Source organism: Pygocentrus nattereri, chromosome 8 (genome assembly GCF_015220715.1).
Source record: "Pygocentrus nattereri isolate fPygNat1 chromosome 8, fPygNat1.pri, whole genome shotgun sequence".
Lineage (NCBI taxonomy): Eukaryota > Metazoa > Chordata > Actinopteri > Characiformes > Serrasalmidae > Pygocentrus > Pygocentrus nattereri.
Window position 1 is genome coordinate 39,816,449 of NC_051218.1, and position 20,316 is coordinate 39,836,764.

Here is a 20,316-nt window from a genome sequence, read left to right on the forward strand (position 1 = left end):
TAAAATTAAGATTTCTTGACAGTTTAAGACAAGTGTAATGACTTATGTTCCATTATTTATCTGATACATTTTAGCACCATAGCTCCTGCGCAAAACTACAGTAAACTGAACTTGATACCAAACAACTACTACATTTTGGGGTAAAGGGAAACTGAATTTTTTTCTTTGCCAAATTATAGCTTTCAGTGCTAGCCACAGGCTGCATGTACAAAAATGTGTACCACCAACAGGCGCTGGATAAATTAGACCAGACATGTAAACACAAATGTTATCCAGTCTTCTATTAATGTAAACTGTGGGCTCTTTTATTTGTCTTTCTTGCTCTCTGTCTCCTCCTCCAATGTTCTGATTGGTTGTTGTTCATCATGGTTTTCCTGTGGAAGGGACCCCAACTCTTCTATCTTCTCACTCCGGCCCTTGAGCTTTTTAAACTTCTCGAAAGTTTCATTCAGGTTAAACTCGCGAATTATGTTTTCCTGCAGACACAAACAAAGGAGTGTTTTAACACCAAGTGCTTGCTTCACACTGTGGAAACAGGCCAAGCATGTTCAACTGAATCAAGGCATTGCTTGAGAATATAATTTGTCCAAAACCTGACCCACAGCTCTTGGTTTAGAATACGAATAGAACTAGAGCCTGACATAATTTGTCCAAATCCAACTGCAGTCAGACAAAAGTCAATTCAGACCCTAATGTAAATGGAAACTTAGCCTGAACCTTACTGTAAGCTGACAAGCCTAACCTTATAAAATTCTGTCCAAATCTGACTGCAGCAGTGCCAAATGTTGTCCAAAATGTTCTGTTCAAGTCTGACTGTAGCTAAACGAATTTCTGGCTGAATCTGACTGTATTCGGACAAAGTTCTTTCCAAATATGAATGTAGCCCAACAAAAATATGTGTTCTGTCTGAATCCGACTAGTTTTACATTCTATGTCCAGCTGTGGCCTGACAACATTCTGTTTGAACCCAGCTGTAGCCCACAAAAATTCTGTCCAGATTAGACTGTGGCCTGACAGCGTTTTGCCTGAATCCATCTGTAGCCCAACAAAATTTTGTCCCAATCTGACCACTCAACAAATAAAACTGTCATGAGATCATTGATAACTTTAAATGTCAGATTGAGTAAAATAAATGAATAGCCTAATAACCATTAATTATGTTATATAAAAATTTAACCCAACTCACATCCACTAAGTATTTAAAAAATACTGTAGGTTTGGACGAATATTCTAAACCATATTCTCAGCTCTTTACCTCTGTGAAGCTCCAACTCACAGCCCTCCCCTTCTTGTCCACTTGAGGGCGACGCATGATCTCCCGTCCACCTTGAAGCAGCAGCAGAGAGGGCAGTTGCTTGGAGAGTGGAGAGGGGCTTACTTTATACCTTAGCACATGAGATGAAACCATCAGTGGGGTCAGGCAAGTGAGTCATATGTTTTACTTTTTAGAGAAAAAGAACAGCTCACCTCTCTGCAACACTTGCATATCGTCCAATATCTATTTTTCCAAATTTGAGACCAGAGCAGTTGTACCTGCAGAGAAGTAACCACAAAACTGTACACGTATCTGTACACTGTACACTATTACATATACATTTATCAATAATGTGATTTGTTTGTAATGATGTGTAAAAATAATTCTAATTTGATAATCCTGTGTTATGTAGGTTTTAAATGATGGACTGAGAGCTGTAAGAAATTTTCAGTGTGTTCAGAATGATGATGTAATGTGATATAAAAAGCTCTAACATCAGTAATGAAGTTGTGATACATTTAATACAGAAAGTTAATATAGAGTAATGATCTGATCAAAAGTAATGCCTATAAATATACAATTACACTATATTTTTTATCATTGCGTAACTATTTAAACACAATTCACAGAGCACAACCCTGCTGAGAAGAACAATACAAACTAGCATGCATTCCATGCTGGTCTAAGCTAGTCATGCTGGTTTATGTTAGTCTGGTGCTAGTTTACCAGCATATGTTGTGTTTTTGATGCTGGTGCCATGCTGGATTACCAGCACACCAGCATCCAAAACACAACATATGCTGCTGTCCTGGTGATCAGCCTAATAACTTCCACTGCTGCTGACCAACATGTCAGCAACCAAAAGACAACACATACAATATGCAGCTTTTGCTGGTAAGCAGCCACGTTTGTTTCTAGCAGGAAAGTTATTGTTGAATAAAATATTTATATGACAAGTGTCCAAATGTTAGTTCTGATTTCTCAGCATTTTGTGTGGGTGTGCTTGTCTTACTTCAGTGAGAGGTCAGCAAATACGGGGGCGAAACACTGACACTCGGGAGACCAGTTGGCATAAAACTCGACAAGCCACATTATTCGACTGTCCCTTTCCAGTTCCTCCTAACATCACAACACACTTCTTCACATAATAATCCCAAACCACAAAAAAAGGAAAAAACAACCATGTATAGTCAAATGGTTCTCTGTGCGGTACTCACATCTATGGTTTTGTCGCTGAAGTATTTGATGTACTCTGGGCCCATGTAGATGGGAGGTTTACATGTAATCAGGAACACTGCAGTTCAAGGAAATCATTCAGATAAATCAATTTTGTGCTTCATATCGAAAAGCTTAGTACATCTATTCATACAAATTACTGTGTCCAAAGGTATTTAGAATGGCCTTCTAATTAGTTGCTCACACAACTGCACACACAGCTTGTATAATCTCTGAGGAAAAGCATTGGCAATAGTACAGGAGCAACTGCACATGCCCAATGCCAAACATCAGCTAAAAGGTTTTACAGTGTTTAGTAGCAGTTTTGAGACATTACTATCATCATTTGTTTATAGAATTATTTAGTTATTTGATGTATTATGGAAACTGTGCTTTACCATATTCGAAAGTACATCATTCGACATATAAATTTATCACTCAATACTTTGGTTCTATCTTAACGAAAGCAAACTAGAAAGCTTTTACCTACACTATAACCCCAAATGAGTTCCCATAAGTTATAAAAATCCAGGTAACCTGTTGCTCCAAAAATAAGCTTTGGTGAGCAAACCAGCAATTATAAGTGCAATACGTATTAATATTTACTAACTGTTCTTAAGAAGAAATGTCTTCTTTAAACCCACTTATGCAATTTTTATGAAAATTATGATATTATGATATGATATTCACCAGTGTTTTCTTATTTGGGATTTGTTTTTAGGTAAGAACAGAATCTACACACACTCAAGAGCACAAAGGTGTCAACAATTCTGTTTTAAGAACACATCATGAATCTGAAGTAGACTTATTCTCAGGACCTTTCTCAAGAACAAGAGGAAAAATAACCTAGGAAGACCCAGTGTGTTTAAGATACTAAGAAGGTAGGTTAGAATAACTTAGATTTTTTTTTGTGTTACATAAACTTAGATGCATGTTTCTGCAACTTATATATTCTTAATATTTTCATTTAATTTTTTCAAGTCAAAGTCAAACAAAGTCAAAGTCATTATTTTAATAGCCATTTAAATGACTATTTCTGATTAACTAATTTTGACCATGTTGCCAAACACTGATGAGTTAACCTGATGAGTGGGCACTGCAGTATCCTCCCAGCACAGGCCCACATTTAGCAGGAAGAACTTTAACTTGCCCTACTAGCCAAAGGCACAAACCCAGGCAGCTAAATGAAACACAAATACAAAGCAGATACCTAAGGGAGGGTAGTAGGGTGGAATGATGATAAGTATAACAAAGGGAAGGAAACACCTGGTATACAAATAAATGAAGTTAGGAGCCGATGGGGAAAAAGTAGATTGTGTTAAGCAAACAAACATCACTGTATTTAATTTAATGACGCATCTTAATTAGTTTTGCTCAGCTTTACACATTTGTTGAAGAATACTAGAAACACTTAAAATCAACAGCAAGTGTAGCTCCACTCTTTGAATATAGGGGTTTCAAAGCTGCCAGTGTAACAGACATTAAATTAAATTGCAAGTTCCAACTAAAAAATGCCATTTAAATGCACAAAATCATCAAAACCTTCCTTGAATCTAAAATAAGTGAGTAATATGTGGGATATATTCAGTTTTATGTACAACACACTTCATTTCATTGGGTTAAAACTAAATGTGGGATAACAGTGTCACTTAAAAAAAATCCCAAAGGGGTGGAAAGATAAAGGACATGTTTAAACCCTGCTACACTCTGGCCTTCCAAAAATGAACATCCAACAAACCTTCCTCAATATCAGGGCTTTTATCCAAAAGAATGAATATACAACAAAACTCTGGCCTAAATATAACACAAAATCTAACCTACAAAAAAGAAAAAGACACTAATGTTGGCCTCACTAATGTTTGAGTACTTTGATTCGCCTCACTTAACTTTTCAATTAATTATCAGAATCATTTTGAGTTTCTGTTAGTAAACCTGTCCAGTATTGCTGGTTATGTCTTTTCTGATGGATATGAATGAATTAAAAGGTGAAAAGTAATAAATAAATTAGACGTAAAAATTGCATTGAGAGCGTGTGCCAGGACTACTTTTGAGCACCAGCGTTGGGCTGTGGAGCAGTAGATCTGTGTACTCTGGAGGGATAGAGCTCCATCCAATACTTCTTTGAGCTAGAGTGATCCAGAACTGATTATCCAACATCAGTACCTGGCCTCACTAATCCTCTTGAGACTGAATACAATCAAATCCTCACAGCAATGTTCCAACACCTAGTGCAGAAGTCTTTGGATTTTTGAATGACTGTCTATAATGTAAAGCCTTCCCAGAAGAGTTACTGATGCCTGGATTTTTGAAGAAATGGTGGATGAGCATGTGTCTACAAGCGTTTGTACATACAGTGTATCACCATTGACAGCTGTGTGCCTGAGTGTTTATGCATTGTTTATTTACCAACACATAATGTGATATAGAGGAGGCCGAATCTCAGGTCCACTCTGAAGAACAACACCACGTTGGCCACCTTACTGAAGAGGAAAATGTTCCCTATATGCTGCTCCAGAGTTACTGATGACAGAGAGAGAGAGAGAGATAATAATTTTAATAATAATACAATTATTCATCATCAAAGGTAAATATTAGTGACACAGCAATAAAAGTCACTACAATTTATAAGAATTATTTAATTATTTATTAATTAATCTATGAAATTTGTTCAAAGTCAGAGCTGAAAACTCATTTCTGACTTTTAACTGACGTGGACTTTCAGCTATAACCTTTGTTGCTTCGAGTCACCCTAATCCTTAATTCTGTTTATTGAACATTCCCATTTGTCACTTCCCATGCAATGCTAATGCCCCTGAAACCAAATGTTTCTGTAGTGACAATTATGGCTAATTTTGATCATAACTCATAAACACTAGCCAGTACATGACTAGTGAACAGCCGTACACATAAAATCATAATTTTAAAATAATTGCAGAAAACATGTTTTAATATGTTGTGGTAGTGACAATTTTTTATGATTTTCAGACTTTTTAACACATTTACTTCAAAAACAGTTGGATCTAACTGCTAACCATGCGGCCATGAGGGACAGGGATGCAGCCTCACTTTCTGCTCTAAAATTCAGGGGTGTGGCTAAAATAAGACTCCGCCTATAGACTGAAACAGACACAATAGACACTCTTTGTGTTTCTGTAGTGACATGAAAACAGGCCAGCATTTTGTAATTGAGTTTTTTAATCAAACATTTAACTTATGATTAATCTAAATATTTCAGTTTCACTTTAAATCAAAAAGACCTTATTTTTTAACAAACACTGAAATAACAAAAAAGCATTATTTTTCACAAGTAAAATTTTGGTGTCAGGATTTGAGGCAGACACTGTCCAGTAGAAATTACCCTATAAATGATCATTTTGTATATACTTAGCTTATTACTATCACAATTAATGTCTAGGGTTTAATTAGGTAAGAAAACTAAATAGCTAAGGTCTGAACGCTTATTAAATTATAACTCACTAAATTATTATTTTTTAAATAGTTTTTTTAATAACTTTTTACTATCTCAGTTAATGCCATGTAATCTGTGTGAATATCTAAGGTCTGAATCATGAAAATACATAACAGCTAATGAGTTTATACAGTACAGTAGACTTACATGTGTGTTATGAGTGGGAATTGCTGCAGGCCAAAAGATACAATATTATCACAATACTTGAGCCATAATCATAATAATAATCATTCAATCATTCAATTCAATCATTCAATTGTGATTTAAAGATTTGTGATGTGCTAATTATTGCGATATGACACAGTACCATAGATTAAGATTTATTACTATGCACCGCAAATTATTCCTCCAAGAGAAAACTTTTTTTTATCTAGTGAAGTTTACACTCACCAGATATTTTAATTGAAGCAAAAGAGAAGTGTAACACAGGCAAATCAACATTCAAAAAGAGTTTATCATTACCTTTAAAAGTTGGTAGATGGCCTTATTTGTAAAGCAGACAAACATCATGTAAAACAGGCTTTATTTTTACATCTCTAACAGGTGCTTCTGATCCAAATGTAATTTTAGGATTCTGCCCAAATTACACTTATTGGTATATTAATGATCTCTTACAGAGAAAGAAACCGCTCTGTCTTGTGGATTTAGACAGAAATGCATTTTGGTAATCTATTAGTCTAACAGTGGTTATAATACATGGTAAAATTTGGTTGGTGTAGTGTAGTGGTTAACACCTCTGCCTTCTATACTGTAGACTAGGATTCAATCCCCCACCTGGGTAAGCACCCTACACTATGCCAATAAGAGTCATTGGGCAAGATTCCTAACACTACCTTCGCCTACTTGTGTAAAATGATCAAATTGTATGTCGCTTTGGATAAGAGCGTCAGCCAAATGCCATAAATGTAACATTTCTAATAATTAAATGACAAATTATTGATTGCTGGACCTCCATGTGTTCATGCAGCTTTTAAATTAAAAGTATATTATACTGTTTCAGTTTTTTTCCTCCTGCCCCTAGTGTGTGTTTGTGTGTGTGTGTGTGTGAGTGTGACTCACTTGCTCTGCGGTTCTTCATCATGACTATAGCACTGAGAAACATGAGGATCTCCACCTCCCTCTATAACACATAACATTATAAAATAAGACTCATATCACTACTTATCACTATATCTTATATACTAAAGAATATAGATGAATGATATTATACTGTTATAACTTTTTCTTTTTGCCATAACTATGAAATATTAAGCTGTATATATAAATATATATATACACTGCATATATATCATAAAGTGCATAAGGACAGGGTAGAAAGTAGCCCACATGTTAAAAAGGTGGTTCTTCAGGTGTCTTTAATGAAGACAATGTTTCTATTTAGGACCATGAGTTCTGTATAGAACCATTTTATGCTTAAATGTTCTCTGCAGGGTGAAGTGGTTCTTCAGATTGATGGAGAATGTGTTGTATATGGTTCTATGTAACATCAAAAACAATTCTGCTATTGTTAGAATATCAAGCTTGTAACCATAGAAGAACCGACTTTGTTTTCAAAAATGTTCTATATAGAACCACAGGATTTTCTTTCATGAAAAGAACATTTAAGCATGAGTTGGTTCTTTATAGAACTAATAGTTCTAAATAGAACCAATGCTTTTACTAAAAAAACCTTGAAGAACTGTCTCTTTTAAGTGTGTACTTAAAAACCTACCGACTTTAGATAATTTAGTGTACTACGCAGATAGTTAAAACAGTGGCTAGTATTGGGCGAAATTGATAAAATTCATTATCGTGAAATTTCACACTTTATTTAAATTAGCTCTAATAAAGTTAATGAACCCACACCTTATAAATGCTGTTACTCATAGAATGTTTTATGAACCTTATAAGTATGACAAACCTGACATTCTACTAAACTAACACAGAAAATACTATTGTGCACATTAACCAGATAGAAACGTGACTTACGTAGAGGAAGCTTACTATTTATGTATTTTAAACTCGTCTTTCAAAACAATCTGAAGCAAACAGCCAATTGCATACACTGCAATTTAATGGTGGGGGACTGGTTACCATGAGTACAGTGTCAAAATATAATAAAAAAAATAAAAACGAACTGCATGGCAAAACACTAAGACTGCTATCAAATCTATTACACATATAGAGGATAATATTGCTAAAAGAGGAAAGCCAATATCAGTGCATAACAGTATATCAGCATAAAAGATATTTCACCCAGTCCCACCGCTGGCCTAGAGCAAATAATCACAAAAACCAGGACTTTCAGTAATCAGTATGAAGCTGAATGGTGAGAGAGGGACAGACTAACCCAGTCAAAGTCACACGAGTTGCCATCTTCTCTTTGAGACGGTAAGTGCTCACACAGTCCTGGGCATTTCCTAACAGCAAGAAAAGCAATAGACAGCAAAAAAGATAATAAATAATATGGTCGCAAGAGCCACTTATAAATCGTCGGGAGGTTGTAGAAGAATGAATAAAGCCCAGTGATTAGACCCATGGTCAGAGAAATATCAGCAGTGTGGCAAACTACGTGGAAGAGAGAAGGAAAGGGAGAGTGGGGGGGACAGAAATAGGCCTGCGACAGCTGCTTGGTTACTCTGAGCCAAGCTGGTTGGCTGAATCCTTTGACCTGTTGACGGGTGAGGACTGCATTTGGAGCAGCCCCTTAGTTAAAGGAATAGCCCAATATTTGCCTTAAAAACATCTTTTCTTTAGTTTTCAGATTATTAAAATGATCTTTGTTTTTTGGGGACATATATCCTTCTACATCCCCTTAACTTGTATATTGTTGCTCTCCAAAGAAAAACATGTATCTCCATTTTTTTTCTGCATCATTTCATGACAGCTGTCCTTTACATTGTGTAAACTTCATTATTTTCTTAAAATACATGACTGGTCAACCATTTTGACACTGCTAAAATAATAATACAACTACTGAAACTTTACCAAATATTTCAGAAGTGACTGTTTCAGTAGTAACAGTTTTGACTAGTTTGAGAATGACTCAAAAATATTAGCCAGTTACAAGGAAGCGTTAACACAGCTTTGAACAGGTAACACAGATAATTCATATCATATTATTTACACTAAAAGTCAAAATGTTTACTTAAATGCAGATTAAGTGTTTCAGTAGTGACAACTTTTACTGTAACACACTGATTTTCAGACTTTGGGACCATAAAAGAAAGGAACTAACTGGTCACCATGCGGCAATGAGGGTCAGAGACGCAGTCTCACGTCCTGCTCTAAAATGCAGGGGTGTGGCTAAAATAGTATTTTTTTAAAAATACACATACATACAGAATATATGTATGTATATATATTTTTCATTAAACTCACTGAAGAAAGAGGCCACAGTTATACTAAATTAGAAGTCAGAATTTCTTAAAGAGGAACTCCAATAATATTTCAAAATTTCTACATAATTTAATGCTTGAGACGTGAACAAAGTCAATGTGAAAAAGGTTTACCCAAAACGTCTCGCTAATCTATTAGTTTTAATTCGTTCATGGCGGAGGGGTACATGTAGGTTCCTAAAGATAATGTATTTTTCAGATTTTTCATTATTTTTATTATCATCAGCCTTATATATACAATCTCAGAAGACACGTGTAGATTCGTAGACATGGCGACTCCTGGTTCCTAACTTTCTCTACAATGAATTGTTTTACATCAAGTCACTCTGCATGACTGCTGTATCATATACATCTTAACCACTAAACTGCAGAAATTTGTAAGATTCGGTGGAGTTCCCCTTTAAGCGCTTAGTAACGCCCTGAGAAACGCGATTCAAAAGGACGGCGTAAACCAGTAGGGGTGCCGTAGTTGACGGTTCTCTTGGCGGCTAAATGCGAATGTAAACATTGAGCGGAGAAACATGGAGGAGGAGAAGCGGAGCTCCGCGACAGAGCCCAGTTTATCTGACTCTGGTCGGGCTAGTGAGGGTGCTAATGTCTCGGCACAAGCAGCTGTCCGCGAAAACGACTCGGTTAAATCCGGTGAAGCCGAACCGCGGCGGAGCAGACTCAAAGTCTTCAACAAAGTGATGGAGAAAAGCCTCCAGCGGCTGGTGGCGGATTCGAGGTTAGTTCACTAAAAATCTCCACTGTCTGCTCGTGTACAGCCCCCTCAGCAGCCTGGCTAGACATTGCTGTCTCTTCAGTTAAAATCAGGAGACCCTAAGATTACATGTTGATTATTTTTAATAAGGCGTGGCCACGAATTACTGTATTGATGTCACGGGTAATGAGAAGCTCGTCTTCAGGGTAGTAACTGCGCAGCGGCCGCGCCTTATTAAAAATAGTCTAACCACCGTGTTACCCTGGGGCTCCATAGAAATGACCTCACGTCATGGCACTTTTTATGAAACTATTCAGTCAGACGTTGGATAATTATCTAGATCGCCACTCGTGCACCATAATTGTGAGGACTGATACTGTTGTTCCTTCTGCGTAATAGGTGTGTTAGATGTTTATTGTCTAATGTTATTAATTCGTTTCTCTAAAATCGAGCCCCTGTCTCATTAGCCTTGGTCCCTTTAGAGAGAGCTCTTTTATTGGAGAACATGGCTTTGATTTCTGTGTTTGCTCACAGAGTGAGAAATGGGACAGCAAGCACTTCACAAGATATACGTTGATAGATCATGTGATGCTGTGCACCACAAATCCTAGAAAATACTGAGTTGGGGAAATAATGTAGTTCTGCTACATTGTGTGAGTTGATCGGTGTCATTATGCCCACTGACTGCATTGCTCTGCCTCCTTTCCCTCCTCTGTGTTGTCAGTTTCAGCAGGTTTGCACACTCTTTCCGTCCTCTGTGCAAGCAGAACCCCCAGATGGCTGAGGTCATCCACAAACAGTTCATCAGTGACCTACAGAAAGCCATACAGGTTACATTTACCTACTTTCTTTCCAATATTCAGGGACATTTTCAGCATTTACCACTATAAAAGCATGTATGTGTATTAATTATTGCACTGTATATGAATAATTGTGTCATACAGATGTGCATATATGGCATTTCTAAAGTAGAAAGTTTACTATCAGTGTATGTGTTTGTATTATTTGTGTGTACTGTATTTGGTGGGACTGGCAACCTGCCCAGGAGGATAAGCAGCCTAGATAATGTGTGTATATTTGGTGGCGATGGGAATCTCTAGGCATTCGATTCTGTTTCAGTAACAATATTCACAGTTTCATTTTATTTTAATAGCTTATATTAAAGTTTTTCCCTGTATTTGTCCAACTTTAAAAGTAGTTTTAGTTTAGTTAAGTTGAATTTTAATGGGTTGTATGTAGATACAACACATTGGTTAAGTCTATAGGCCTACCTGTTCACCATACAATAGCTTGAAACTTAAAAAAAAAAGGGAGGCTAATCTACATTTTTATTTTATTTATTTGTTCTTTGTCATTGTATACATTTACTTAGTGTTTATTTTTAATCAAAATTATCAATGTCAATAATGTTAGATCCCGCTAGCAACCCTGTGGGTTTTACAATGGTGGTTTGATGCCAGGCTAAAAGTATTGTACATTCAGTTGTCCATGCTGGGTTTAATGTTCTTTATGGTATTTCTAGTCCAAAAAACACAAAAGTAACATATCTCTTATTTTGTATGTTGCCTTACTCTGGATATGCACTAGGACATAATTGCTGAACTAGTAAAACATCATTCTTACATAGATTATGTTTAGAATGCTATGTTTTTGGACTGTTAAATTTATGCACAGGAGTTATGATGGCAGTCTCATATGTATTTAAAAGATCCTGTAATTTCTCCTCCTTTTTCCGTTTAAATTGGGCATCATAGGATTTTTTTATGGTCAGGGAAACAGTGAGCCTATGTAAAAGTTCAGCTGTGATGTGCATCGATTCACAGTTGTTTTAGTAAGAATCGCGATGCATCTAAGAATCGATTCTTTTGGAGACCAACTCGGACACCTCAGCACAGGCAGTTATGGTAGTGAGATGGGCAGTGTTCAGAAGAACTAAAAATATATTCAGTTGTGTAGATGTAAACAGTCATTTGTTGACCAAAATATAGGCTAACTATATCAGTATAATTATTGTTGTCTTTATAATGATGATGTATATAAATCATTACAGTGATTTTGGGAAACTAGGAAACTAGGCTGATGTATAACTTACCTGGATCTTGTGTGTGTGCAGGAAGACATAAGCAATGTGATAGATGAGGGGAACCTGGAGATGAAGTTGGAGGAATTGGACAAACTGGAGGAGCTGGCTAAAGACACAACTGCGCTGGCCTGGTATGAACAGAAATCAGTCTAGACCCTCTTTTAGGCCTAGCAGCACCTTATAAATAATTAAATATAGTAATTTATTTGTACTAGGCAATATATCGTCTTTACCAGTGTATCTGTAGTGATGTTACCCAGTGATACTGATTTTTCACTTTTGTTTCTTGAGGTAGCTTTCAAAATGCAGTTCAAAATATGTGAAAACTAAATAAATGGTATTAATGTGGGTGTGTATAATAAAATGCAAGGTTAACTTTGTGTCATTTTAGGAAATTAGCCAGTAAAAACAAGTCATGTCAAGTCAAAATGCTCCAATTAATTAAATACTACTGACTGTTAAAACCCCATGTCATTCAATAACAAGTTTCCGTACTGAAGTAGTCAGTTTTAGAATTAGTGAGCCTATAATGTGTGTTCTTAAATCTAGGCTTGTGATTGGCTCTCCAAATTACTCTCTGCTTCCTGATCAGTCTGTAATCTGTTGTGTCTGTATATACACCCATTTCCAGCACCTCACACTATTTTTTTGGTTTGTACCTCAAAGAAGGTATAGAAAACGCTATCATTCATGAATCAGTATCATACTCAGGGTACTGCAGTCATAGTGAAAACAGTAAATTAAAACCTGGCTGATTTATCATTATCTTGTGTGTTTGAAACCTGCATAACATACATACACTATCTGTCTAGGTTAAGGTGACTCTAACCCTAACAGTGTCTCTAAGTTTTAACCTCTACATGTGTTTTACAGGCGGCCCAGTGGCGTTCCTGAAAAGGATGTGTGTAGTGTGTTGATACCGTATCATCAGGGGCAGGAAGAGTACATGAACAGAGAGCTGAAAAAACTGCAGAAAGAGAACGCAGCCCTGGCTGAAAAAGTGCTGGCCGGCCGAGAGGCTATTGCACACACAGAGCAGCGCATCACGGCAGCAGTGGACGAGTGGAAGGTTAGAGAGAGAGATCACACTGTTAATGTATTGTTAAAGGGGCATTCCGGCCTAAAACCAGAATAGCTTGCCTGCATTTATCTGGACTAAAGCTCCTCCCACCTTCAAGACACTTCATCAGAGGAGAGTTTTTCCAGACTTTAAACCAGAAACTATCTAAAGAATATTGCAGCATCACTGCAGAATGCAAACAAGCATGTTTACAACAGTGTTTACAATAATATTTCATGTAGCTGAATCAAAATCAAAGGAAATGACAAAAAGTGCATTGAGGTGTTTGTGTATATGTGGAGTTGGGGAATGGGAATTAGTATGTATGGTTAGACAAAGGTTATATCTTTTGTATTTTTTTTCTCTGCAGGCATCTGTTGCTGATTTGGAATCGTTCGTCCTGTCACTGTGTCCGTCTGAAAATTTTGAGTCTCTTTGATCTCCTGTGGACTAAAGCAACTTTTAAATAGTTAAACCTTCTATTTTATTTTTTTTATATAATTTTCTTTCTGTTTTATACTGTTAGCTGTTATGTTTTCAATTAAATATTCCCTTGCTGTTTGTCACTGTACTTTGTCTCCTTTTTTGTTCTCTTAAAACAACTTTAAAACAACTTTAAAATTGTTGATCATAGGGCTGGGCAGTATGACAATATATATTGTTATCATGATAAATTATGTCAATACAATACAATATGTTTTTATGAACATAGCGTGGGTAATGTCAGTACTTGTAGAACATTGACCAACTTCATTATAAAGAAAGCAAAATTAGTCCAGTTTAACCAGATTTACTGTAACTGTAAAAAATAAAAATCGTGTTCACAGTTTTTGACAGTATATTTTGAAATGTAGCACTACTGACTGATCAGATGTCTGAACAAATATGATTTTTATAAGGATTGTTAATTATTTTTGCCATATTGCCCACATAGTTGATTATTTCTAGAACACTGCAAATTTTATTTCAGTTCTATTTCAAAATAGGGGATTTCAAACAGCCTGGATTTTTTGGAGAGTGACAAAAAACGTTTATGTAGTTGTGGAGTCAGAGCACAAACAGTGGACGGTTTCTATACAAATGAATGGATTCTAAGTGCGCCTCTATTAGCTTTATTACGTCACCGCCTTGTGTTGATACTGTGCACTAACCAAGCGAGCGGCTGATACAACCAGTACTGAAGGAGCTCGCACGTTTATATTTATTGTTCGGATAAGTATTTTGTACCCTTTTTATTTTAGTCATGACGGAAATATTTTCTACTCTCTTCGGTCAAAGTGAGGCTCAGGGCCCTCCAGGCCCGGCCGCTTTGGGCTTCGGGCCGGGAAAACCACCGCCTCCACATCCGCAGACTCAAGCTCCAGTGCCGCCTCAAATCCTACCACAGCCCGGGGATGAAGGGCCTGCAGCTCGAAAGCCGGGAGTCATGAACGAGCCTTTTTATTTATTGCGAGAACTGCCTGGTAAATAATACATACGTCTTGTGACAGTAAATCTGGGAAACTCACAGATACTCATTACTTAAACTGCCTTCTTTTTAGCCAGCTTCTTGTTCGAATTTTCCCGTTCCACCTTAAATTGTGCAGGCGTAACGTTATGGCGCCCGGGACGCCAGGACGTAACTTATGTTCCATTTAAGGTGGAACGGAAAAATCTGAACAAGAAGCTGACTCAAACTTCGTCAGTATGTTTTTAATAAACATCTTTCGTATTTAACGCTGATAAGTAGCCAAGGTAACAGTGCAAGCCATGGCTGGACTGTGTGTCTATTAACTTTCATTACTTCTGTTTGCGTTTGTTTCTCAGCTGGAAACGATTTAACAGGAAACACAAACTTGATAACGCACTACAATCTGGAACATGCTTACAATAAATTCTGCGGCAAGAAGGTGAAGGAGAAGCTGAGCAACTTCCTACCAGAATTACCAGGTAACTCTAAAAATGGTGAAGTGGGTAACTGGGACGTGAAGCTGGTGTTAAAGGGATGCCTGGTTATTAATAAAGCCCACATTTACACCGGTCAGCCATAACATTAAAACCACGTCCTTGTATCTACACTCCGTGTTCATTTCGTCAATTTCACTTACAATGTAGTGACGGTGGTGTGTTAGTGTGTGTTGTGCTGGTACGAGTGGATCAGACACAGCGGTGCTGCTGGAGTTTTTTTAAACACTGTGTCCACTCTGCTACCTTGTAAATTTAAAGTTATGGACAGTAACTCATCTGTTGTGTTGGTCATCCTCTAGTCCTTCATCGTTGGTCACAGGACGCTGCCCACATGATGTCTTTGGCTGGATATTTTTGGTTGGTGGACTATTCTCAGTCCAGCAGTGACACTGAGGTTTAAAAACTACAGCAGCACTGCTGAATCTGATCCACTCATACCAGCACAACACACTAACACACCACCACAATGTCACTGCATGATTCAAGTGAACTGGGTAGCAAAGTATGCAGAGAAACAGATGGACTACAGCCTGCAGAGCTATAAAGTGCACCTGCATTGTAAGTGGACTGTAGTAACAAGGAAGTGGTTTTAATGTTATTTGTATATTCTTTGCAAGCTCTAAACACATGTAAAGAGTTCTGATCTCCTGGCTTGGATGTGTGAGGAGCTACCTGATGTATCCAGAAGTTTGTGAATACCTGCTTACCTTAATAGTGACTAGTCTTATGTCTAATCTAAAGTTAGAACATTGTTCTGAGGATTTGATTGTTACTGATGTTGGTTGATTAGTTCTGGATCACAAAGACCACAGCTCAGCCCAATCTTGATGGAAAATCAACAGCTAAGGTGCTGGTTTAACTGGTCACCCAGCATAGTAATGGATAACCAGTGTACCAGCATCTGAAACACAAAATATTCTGGTTTGTGTTGCTGTTTCTAGCAGGGAAGGTCTGGATAGACCTCCATTGCTCAATACTGGGCTTTACACCCTCCAGCCAACACCTGTCAGCATAGAGGGATTCTAAAGGTAGCTGTATTTATAAATTAGAAGGGAGGTTTGAACACATTTGGAAGTGTAGAACAAAACAAATATATGGACTGGATGATACTGGAAAGCCTCATGATGAATACGTTATAGTGCTATTATAACACAAACATTAGTCAATATTAATTGTTTAACTTCTGATTTTCTTTGTTCAGGTATGATAGATTGCCCAGGTGTTCAGGATGGTAGTTCTCTTCGCTCTCTAATAGAGAAGCCTCCAGTCTGTGGAAACTCCTTTAGCCCCCTGACTGGAGCGCTACTGACTGGCTTCAGACTACACACTGGACCGGTATGCATACACCTTCATCCATGCTGCCACACAAATGGCTTCAAATTGTTTTATGCCTCACTTCTGAAGCCTCTTGCTTTTAAATGCTCAAAAATATACTGGTACAAGTGAGAGCAGGGCACAAACTTATGTAATATTTATTTATTTGTTTTGTAGCTAAACAGGTTCCAGTACAGTGTGCTTTTTTATATCCCTGTAGCAACCTCACCTGTGGATTTAACAGCAATTAGACATATTTTTCAGATTTACCCCAAAGACCTTTTGTGTGCCATAAAACTAACTTTTGCATCAATAGTGTTTTTAAACTATTGTTCTGTATGTGTACGTCACAGAATTCACATCTGTATTGTTTTGATCATCCTCTCAGTGGCTGTAATATAGCACCATTTCAAAGCATTTAAACAGTTTACAAAGAAAGCTGGCTAGGCCAAATTACAGCCTCCAAAACAGTAGTTTTAACAAGTAAGCTGAACACAGTAAACAAAGAGAAATGTGGTGGTTTGTGTCCTGCTTTTCTCTAGTATCTCTGATGAGTGAATTTCAAATGGCAATAGAGAAACTAGCATTGAATATCCCTGTGTGTCTTCTAGCTTCCAGAGCAGTACAGACTCATGCACATTCAGCCTCCAAAGAAGAAGAGCAAACATAAACACAGACATCATCGACCTCAGGATCCCATACCTCCAGGTAACGCGCAAATAATTACATGCTCAGCCATTATACAGTCATGTAATGAGTTTAACAAGCATACACTCAGACTAATATTCATGATATTCTATGAGCAGAGACACCATCAGACATTGACCCCAAGAAGAAGAAGAAAAAGAGGGACGATGACCCTGAGCGCAAGAAGAAAAAGAAAGACAAGAAGAAGAAAAAGGTGAGGGAAGTGACTCAGTTAAACTTACAGGCGGTTTGAGGTGGAACTGTTGTGTCTGTGAAAAATAAAAGGGCTTTAAACAAATATATTTATACTACAATTATATAAACACATATATCTGCACTGATTGAACACAACCTAATATTGCCAAACTGGTAACTTTGTAAAGGAAAATATTTTCATAACTTTCAATGTAGTGTAATGCAATGAGGATTCATTCCTCATGAAGCATTTCTCATTCTCAGCACTACATTAACACTGACAAGAGTGATGGTGGTGTGTTAGTGTGTGTGGCACTGGTCTGAGTGGATCAGACACAGCAGAGCTGCTGGACTTTTTAAACACCTCACTGTCAGTGCTGGACTGAGAATAGTCCACCAACCAAAAATATCCAGCCAACAGCGTCCTGTGACTGATGAAGGACTATATGATGACCAACACAAACTGTGTAGCAGCAGATGAGCTGTTGTCTCTCACGTTACATCTACTAGGTGGACCAACATGGTAGGAGTGTCTAATAGAGTGGACAGTGAGTGGACACAGTGTTTAAAAACCAGCACAACACATTAACACACCACCACCACGTCAGTGTAACTGCAGTGAATGATCCACCACCTGCTCTGTGGGGGTCCTGACCACTGAAGAACAGGGTAAAAGGGGGCTAGCAAAGTATGCAGAGAAACAGATGGACTACAGTCCATAAATGTAGAACTACAAAATCCACCTGTATGGTAAGTGGAGCTGATTTAACTTTTAATAATGATTGTTAGTTTTGAAGCCTCAGGAAGTATTGTAATTTCAGCCTAGGCCATATTGCTTAGCACAACCTCACTGACATCCAAAAAAAAAAATCACATTGGATAATAATATTAAATGATGAGATGGATATCAGGTGGTGTCTGTTTATTAAAATATGCCTGTGCGCTGTTTTGCATTAGGCAAAGAGATCTTAATGGTGAAATATTAATTATAGCTATACAACAGTTAGACAGTTAACAGTTTTCAGTGAGTAACTATGACAGAACAACTAAATAAACTGGAATTAGCCAGAAATGAACAGAATCATTCAGTTCAGTCAAACAAGATGGGCTGTGAAATGCTTTCTAGACTGAAACAAAACCACTTTCAGGTTAATCTGGCAAAAAATGAAAAGCTGAGCTAAACCGGATGCTGTGACTCTATCTGTAACACAAAGGCTGCTTTTTTTTTTTGGTACAAAATGCCACTATTACAGCACTATTATTGTGAAATAACATAATGGCTGTGATCATCATGACTTCGAGTGTTCTGTTGTTTTTATACAACAGTTAAATAAATGAAGTAAGAAATTAATAAACTGGCTGTGAACGCAGCGTTTAATGTTTTAATGTTCAGTTCCTTCCGCCAAATTATAATTCCTTAACGAGCAGCTTGTTGCTACGTCAGAGTAATGAGCCCTTCCCACTCGCTGCACAGCTGGCAGATCGTTCTCCAGCTCCTTACTCTAAATTCCCAAACTGCCATCACCACTGAGCAACTTTTCTGTTTTTTATTGCATCAGTTTTATGGTTCAGTCTGATTTGGTCAGACTCTGAAGATCAGACACGTTTGGCGAATGGTATTGGGTTAATTTCTGGCTGATTCCAGGTTGTTTAGCTGCTCTTCTGTCACAGCTGCTGACTGAAAAGCTGCTCAGTGGTGATGATAGTTTGGGAATTTAGTATTGTCTCATCTTCAGAGTCGGACCAAATCTGCTATCCGTCAAATGTGATCTGAAAAGTATCGTTTTTCTGTTTGTGCTCAAAGTAAGAACTAAAAATGTTCAAATGGCTTGAGCATCTCCTAACATAGTTGTCTTAGCTGTGAGAAACCTGTCATGTTATGGCAAAATATCAGCACGGTTAGAACAACTCTCAACCAGTCAGCTTGCATGGCCAGAACTAACTGTTGTATTAGATATAACTACTGTGTGACATGCTGCTGCTGTGATACGGGACTGGGGTCCCAATACAAATATACTTTTTTCTTTTCCTCTAACTCTGTTTCTCTCTCTCTCTCTCACAGAATCGACACAGCCCTGATCATCCTGGTATTACTGGTTCTCAACCCAACAGCAACAGCCTGAGATAGAGAGAGACAGTATTGTGTGTGTGTGTGTGTGTGTGTGTATGTGTGTGTGTGGGCGCGCATGTGCTTTGTGGCTGATATTGATTGAATCTGGTTGTTACAGATCAGTTCATTTCCACCTCTATTTTCTCTTCATCATTCAGAATGACTCAAATAAATTTTGTTATTTGTTATTAAAGCTCAGCCTGTCTGTGCTTGGAGAGAAACCAAAGGCCAACAGTGAATGCAACAATAAAGAGCAAACACTAGAGGGCAGTGTTGGACAGTCAGAGAATTATTGCAGATAATGACGAGACTGTTTTAGACTATGTTGAGGTTGAGGGAGGCCTTCTGTTTTAAATAAGCCCACCAATTTGCTTGCATCTCTTTTATCCCCAAAAAAGACGTAAATAAATGAATCAAATGAAGTGGTTCAAACAGAAAGATGGTTCGGAGCTGGACTAGAGCTGGTCATAAACATGATAGAATATTAGACTGACACAATTTTAGTCCTACAGATTATACATAACTGTAATGAAAAAGTGTGAAACCTTTCATTCAACTTTTTCATGTTTTTAAAAACCTTTCCCTAAAAATCTTCATTTCCAAGACAGCAGTAAATGATAGAAAAACAAGGTTTTTATTTATCAGGTAACTCAGAATGTGTGGAGGGACCTACTTAATACGTACAAATTGCCCAGTTACTGAAATCCTTTAGTTTTATTATCATTTTTTATTGTTACACATTAATAAAGGTATTTTTTGAGGACAGTTTTTTTATGCAAGTTATTAGAATTATTACTTATTATTCATTGTACATCTTTCCATGTTTTTAGTCTGACAACATGCTACTACTGTTATGTATATTTTCCTTTTTAATATGCTTCTTTATGCACATTACAGTATA

General features: G+C 37.3%; 3 protein-coding genes across 3 annotated transcripts; 2 read left to right on the plus strand and 1 right to left on the minus strand.

Annotated features, from left to right (window-relative positions):
• Window positions 1–271: 271 nt before the first annotated feature.
• On the minus strand, window positions 272–8,507 carry tmx2a (thioredoxin-related transmembrane protein 2a). Its single transcript, XM_017692081.2, has 8 exons — window positions 8,269–8,507; window positions 6,999–7,059; window positions 4,877–4,990; window positions 2,473–2,549; window positions 2,268–2,374; window positions 1,468–1,533; window positions 1,256–1,385; window positions 272–476 (listed from the first exon to the last, which is right to left on the minus strand). The coding sequence occupies exons 1-8, from the start codon at window positions 8,455–8,457 to the stop codon at window positions 306–308; spliced, it is 915 nt and encodes a 304-aa protein (XP_017547570.1). The 5' UTR covers window positions 8,458–8,507; the 3' UTR covers window positions 272–305.
• Window positions 8,508–9,795: 1,288 nt separating this feature from the next.
• Window positions 9,796–13,733, plus strand: si:dkey-6i22.5 (polyamine-modulated factor 1). The gene is made up of 5 exons (XM_017691971.2): window positions 9,796–10,043; window positions 10,744–10,849; window positions 12,133–12,233; window positions 12,976–13,171; window positions 13,533–13,733. Exons 1-5 carry the CDS (start codon window positions 9,838–9,840, stop codon window positions 13,599–13,601), a joined length of 678 nt encoding a protein of 225 aa, XP_017547460.1. The 5' UTR covers window positions 9,796–9,837; the 3' UTR covers window positions 13,602–13,733.
• Window positions 13,734–14,281: 548 nt separating this feature from the next.
• On the plus strand, window positions 14,282–19,608 carry med19a (mediator complex subunit 19a). The gene is made up of 6 exons (XM_017691972.2): window positions 14,282–14,625; window positions 14,969–15,091; window positions 16,311–16,444; window positions 17,035–17,131; window positions 17,230–17,324; window positions 19,368–19,608. The coding sequence occupies exons 1-6, from the start codon at window positions 14,406–14,408 to the stop codon at window positions 19,431–19,433; spliced, it is 735 nt and encodes a 244-aa protein (XP_017547461.1). The 5' UTR covers window positions 14,282–14,405; the 3' UTR covers window positions 19,434–19,608.
• The last annotated feature ends 708 nt before the right edge of the window (window positions 19,609–20,316 follow it).